We start from the raw sequence: 5242 nt of genomic DNA, 5'->3' as shown, positions 1-5242 counted from the left end.
CCCGACCGTGGGGCGGGGAGGGCCCTGAGAGCAGCGGGCGCGCACGCCCTCACCGCCCGCTGGAGGTATGGCCGGCGTCCTAGCGGTTCCGGCGCGGCGCTCGTGCGCGTATCAGCGCCCGCGGGGTTTCAGCTGGCGCGCGTGGCATGTGCAGGACCCCAGCGCGGTGCGTTCCGGAGGTCGCCGGAGGCGGGGCCGGCCAGGTCCGCGCTGCAACCCGTTTCTGGCTTTCTGATCCGCAGTTTCAGGGCCAGTTGGGCGAAGTGTTGCCCAAGGGGACAGAATTGCGGGCGCGCGCGCGCACGAGCGGCGATGCGGCCGGGCGTTTGCCTTTGTGTCTCCTGCGCTCCTGTGCAGGTGGGCAGCCCGCGCCGGGGGCCACTTTGCCAGTGCGCCCCAGGACCTCGAGACATGCCTTTCGTGTACGAGGGCTCGGACCGCCTTTTGGGCAGACGATAGACGCTTCTCCCAGTGGCATCTTTGGTTCTAGGGGTGGTTTATTTGGGGGACACTAACGGGACTTTCTAAGGACCAGTCTCTTAGAGCCGGGCCCCTGGCATCAGAGTTGGGCGCGTTTCCTTTTCTCAGTCTGGCGAGGGAGGAGACCTGGGGACAGTGACCGTTCTCAGCTGATAGGTGCAGGCAAGTGTCCCGAGCCTGCCGGTCCCGCATTAGACAACAAAGAGAGGCGTTAGCGGCGGCGGGGGAGGGGCGCGGCCGGGAGGAGGACGGGGCGGGCTGCGGCGAGCGCGGCGGTGGGGGGGCGCTCGCTCTCCGCTCGCTCAGCCTGCGGCCTCCGCCCGCCCCCGGCCCGGCGCGCGCCAATCGCCTCCCCCAGCGATAGTGTCAGTAGCATTGTAGAGTCAGCTCCCGCCGGTGACGTTGCGCCTCCCTCGTCCCCCTCTGGAGCCGTCTGGCTGCAGAGGCTCAGTCAAGAGGCGGGGAGGAGAGGAGGAAAAAGCGCTGAGTGAGGGCTGGCGGGCGGGCGGGCGGGAGGGAGTGGAGGAGCCGGGGAGGGGCTCCTTAAAGAAACGCTGCTGTCGCTCGCCTGCTCGCTTCTCGCTCGGCATTGTGGCCAGCCAGCCGGGCACTTGGGGGGCACGCGCGGCCGCCGCTCGAGCTCTGCCCCCACCCCACCCGCCAGCAGATCTGGGGTGGGGACCCAGGCGGGGGCTCCCGCAGCCACTGCCCGGCGTGGACCGCAAGGAGCGACCCACTCTTCCCGGCGCCGAGAAAGGAGCAACGGAGCCCTCTGCAGCCGGCCGGCCTCTCCGCCCCTGACCACTCGCTTCCCGGCTGCCTTTGTGGCCGCAATTTCTCGCCGCCGAGCAGAGGGCCGGCGGGGGCGCGGTGCGCACGGCCGAGCGATGCCCAGCTCGCTGTTTGCAGACCTGGAGCGCAACGGCAGCGGCGGCGGCGGGGGAGGCGGCGGCGGGGGAGGCGGCGGCGGCGGCAGCGGCGGGGGAGAGACCCTGGATGACCAAAGAGCCCTGCAGCTCGCTCTCGACCAGCTCTCCCTGCTGGGGCTGGACAGTGACGAGGGCGCGTCTCTGTACGACAGCGAGCCGAGGAAGAAGAGCGTGAACATGACCGAGTGCGTGCCGGTGCCCAGTTCCGAGCATGTCGCCGAGATCGTGGGGCGGCAAGGTGGGTCCGGCAGGGATGGGCAGCTGGAGGTGAGAGGGTTTCGGGCCACCGCCCCGCGGGGAAGGCGGGAGAGGAATCGAGATCCGCGGCGCCGGGGAGCCTTGGGGAGGGACGAAGAGCCGCGCGAAGGGCCGGCGCCCCAGACAAAGAAAGTGCAGGCAGGCTGTCTCCCAGAGCCGCGCCGCGGCCACGGCGGGATGCACTTTCTCCTGCGAAAATCACTGCCTTCTCCCCTAGCGGCCCCCACCCAGCCCACCCCGGGAAATAGAATTTAAATATAAGATGCTTGGGGGAGGGGGCCTTTGATCGGTCCTTTGGGAGGGGGGAGGAGGAGGAGTGAGCATCGGATGGGAGGAGGATTCTGGATTTCTGCAAAGCGGAATGGAGCCCAGAGGAGGAACAATGGGTCCCGGGACTGCCCCCCATTCCCACCAGTCCCCCCCGCGCTGGAGGATCTCGGCCTTCGGTCGCCTTCCCCGAACCCTTTGCCTCGTCTTCAGGGCGGACGGCGGCGCGTCCCGCTGGATACCAGCGGCATCTCCCCAGCAGACTTTTTCTGGGATTCTCGGGTTTGACTCGGGACGACTGCAGTCACTGGGGGGAGGGCTGGGCAGCCAACGGACTGTTCCTCGAGCGCCTCGCGGGTGGAACCCGCTTTCCAGCCCGTGGAGCGGCCCGGGGTCTGTGAGGGAGCCGCCCCCTTTCCGCCCATCGCGCGTTCTGCCTTCCCGCTGCCCCGTACGCGGGCAGTCCCAGGTCCCCGCGGTTACCCCGGGGTAATGGGCGTGTCTGTCTCTCTCTCCCACTCCCTCCCCTGCACTCTGGCTCCCAGGTTGTAAAATCAAAGCACTGCGGGCGAAGACCAACACTTATATCAAGACCCCAGTTCGTGGGGAGGAGCCTGTCTTTGTTGTGACGGGCAGGAAGGAGGATGTGGCCATGGCTCGGAGGGAGATCATCTCTGCCGCCGAGCACTTCTCCATGATCCGCGCCTCGCGGAATAAGAACACGGCGCTCAACGGCGCAGTGCCCGGGCCGCCTAACCTGCCGGGGCAGACCACCATCCAGGTGCGGGTGCCCTACCGCGTGGTGGGGCTCGTGGTGGGGCCCAAGGGCGCCACGATCAAGCGCATCCAGCAGCAGACGCACACGTACATCGTGACGCCCAGCCGCGACAAGGAGCCGGTGTTCGAGGTGACCGGCATGCCTGAGAACGTGGACCGAGCTCGCGAGGAGATCGAGGCGCACATCGCCCTGCGCACTGGCGGCATCATTGAGCTCACAGATGAGAACGACTTCCACGCCAATGGCACTGATGTGGGCTTTGATCTGCATCATGGGTCCGGCGGGTCCGGCCCAGGCAGCCTCTGGAGCAAGCCCACCCCCAGCATTACGCCCACTCCGGGCCGCAAGCCCTTTTCTAGTTATCGCAACGACAGCTCCAGCTCGCTTGGCAGCGCCTCCACAGACTCTTACTTCGGCGGGGGGACCAGCGGCAGTGCAGCTGCCACCCCGCGCCTGGCGGACTATAGTCCCCCCAGCCCCGCGCTCAGCTTTGCTCACAATGGAAACAACAACAATGGCAATGGATACACCTACACGGCGGGGGAGGCTTCTGTGCCTTCCCCTGACGGCTGTCCTGAGCTACAGCCCACCTTCGACCCGGCTCCCGCCCCACCGCCTGGGGCTCCACTTCTCTGGGCCCAGTTTGAGAGGTCCCCGGGAGGCGGACCTGCAGCTCCCGTGTCCTCTTCCTGCTCTTCCTCTGCATCTTCGTCTGCTTCGTCTTCCTCTGTGGTCTTTCCCGGGGGCGGCGCCAGCGCGCCCTCCAACGCCAACCTGGGGCTGCTGGTGCACCGCCGGCTGCACCCGGGCACCAGCTGCCCCCGTTTGTCCCCGCCCTTGCACATGGCTCCGGGGGCGGGCGAGCACCACCTGGCTCGCCGGGTGCGCAGCGACCCGGGCGGAGGGGGCCTGGCCTACGCCGCCTATGCCAACGGCCTTGGGGCGCAGCTGCCGGGCCTGCAGCCGTCGGACACATCCGGCTCCTCGTCCTCGTCCAGCTCCTCCTCCAGCTCTTCATCCTCCTCCTCTGGGTTGCGGCGTAAGGGCAGCCGTGACTGCTCCGTGTGCTTTGAGAGCGAAGTAATCGCCGCACTGGTGCCCTGCGGCCACAACCTCTTTTGCATGGAGTGCGCCAACCGCATCTGTGAGAAGAGTGAGCCTGAATGCCCGGTCTGCCACACCGCGGTCACTCAGGCCATCCGCATCTTTTCTTGAAGGCGGCGCGCACCACGCGGGGGATGGAGAACCCGCTTCCCTCTATCCTCACTCCCCAGCGCCTCTTTGCCTACTTGGTGCCCCACCTTCTCCTCCCCGCCTCCCTGCTCACACTCTGAGATCCGAAGAGGAGCTTGGAAAGCTGTAGTATCCGCTCATTTTTTAAATTTCAATTTTTAAACAAAGGAACTTGCCAGGATATCTGCATCAAGAGTACTGTAGCCTGGGAAACCTCCGAACCACCTTAAATGCATGCTCTATAAATAATAGGAACGGCGACATTCTAGTAATGATAGTTTTTACACTGTACTTAATAGGAAGCTTCCAAAAGAAGAAAACCCCACAAGTTTTCCATTTTCTTAAAGTAGGAAAAAATGAACAATAATTATTATGATGAAGATGATAATAATAGTGCTATGGGATGTGTGGACTGTTTTAGTGTGTTCCCCTTTGTGGCTGGGTTCCTACGATGCTTATTATAGAACACAGTGGATCCTTTTTGAATGTTCGTGGAAGGGCCAGGAGTTCCTGTGAAACCAGGATACTGCAGCTTTATTAAAGTTAAAGAAACTGTAACATATCTCTTATATATTAAAAAACGTTTAAAAGTTTTAAAGAGAAATTGCATTATACAGATTGAAGTATTTTATTCTTTTTTGACTTGAAAAATTATATTTCATATTGCAAAGATGTTTACAAGTATTTTAATTTAAGTTCAGTGAACTTTTTTGTAGCTGGGTTAAATCTTTTTATTTTAGTATGGCCTTATGGCAAAGAACACTGTATTATTTTAATAATCACACAATTGTGACGGAATTACAAACCATAAAATGTGTAATGTTTTGAACAGTATTCTGTTGGGATGGAGATTTTATAGGTTCAGACAAATCTTCTAGATCTGCTTCACCCAGCATATTTTCTATTCAGTGATATAAAGCATATTTTATTCTATATTATTACAAAAAACGGAAATGTATAAACATGTCAAAAGGAACTGTTGATGCTTTCTAACATTTGTATAAATAGAATTCAGTGCAAGTTACAAAAATTCTGTTGCACCACTATAGTTTTAGTATTTCTATTTTAATACATTTGTTTACCACTTGTTTATGTATATGTAGGTGATGTTACTTGAGCTTAAATGTACTTTACTGAGCAAAGTTTAAAAAAACAAAGTATATTTTATTTTATGATAAAGGGCCTTTAACCTCATGGTCAAATACTAATATTATATTTGCTGAGACAAGATTTGAAATTGTATCAAGAGTTTTATTTTTCTGACATTTAAAGTTCTACATAATAAAGGTAAAACTTA

At 59.2% G+C, this 5242-nt stretch overlaps 1 protein-coding gene across 1 annotated transcript; it reads left to right on the top strand.

Moving 5' to 3' along the window:
• Positions 1–931: 931 nt before the first annotated feature.
• MEX3B (mex-3 RNA binding family member B) lies at positions 932–4550 on the top strand. Its single transcript, XM_029238860.1, has 2 exons — positions 932–1647; positions 2480–4550. The coding sequence occupies exons 1-2, from the start codon at positions 1368–1370 to the stop codon at positions 3925–3927; spliced, it is 1728 nt and encodes a 575-aa protein (XP_029094693.1). The 5' UTR covers positions 932–1367; the 3' UTR covers positions 3928–4550.
• The last annotated feature ends 692 nt before the right edge of the window (positions 4551–5242 follow it).

Source organism: Monodon monoceros, unplaced genomic scaffold (assembly GCF_005190385.1).
Source record: "Monodon monoceros isolate NGI ecotype Baffin Bay Population unplaced genomic scaffold, NGI_Narwhal_1 Super_Scaffold_21, whole genome shotgun sequence".
NCBI lineage: Eukaryota > Metazoa > Chordata > Mammalia > Artiodactyla > Monodontidae > Monodon > Monodon monoceros.
The sequence above is the reverse complement of the archived record's forward strand: the minus strand, read 5'-3'. Positions and strand labels throughout refer to the sequence as shown.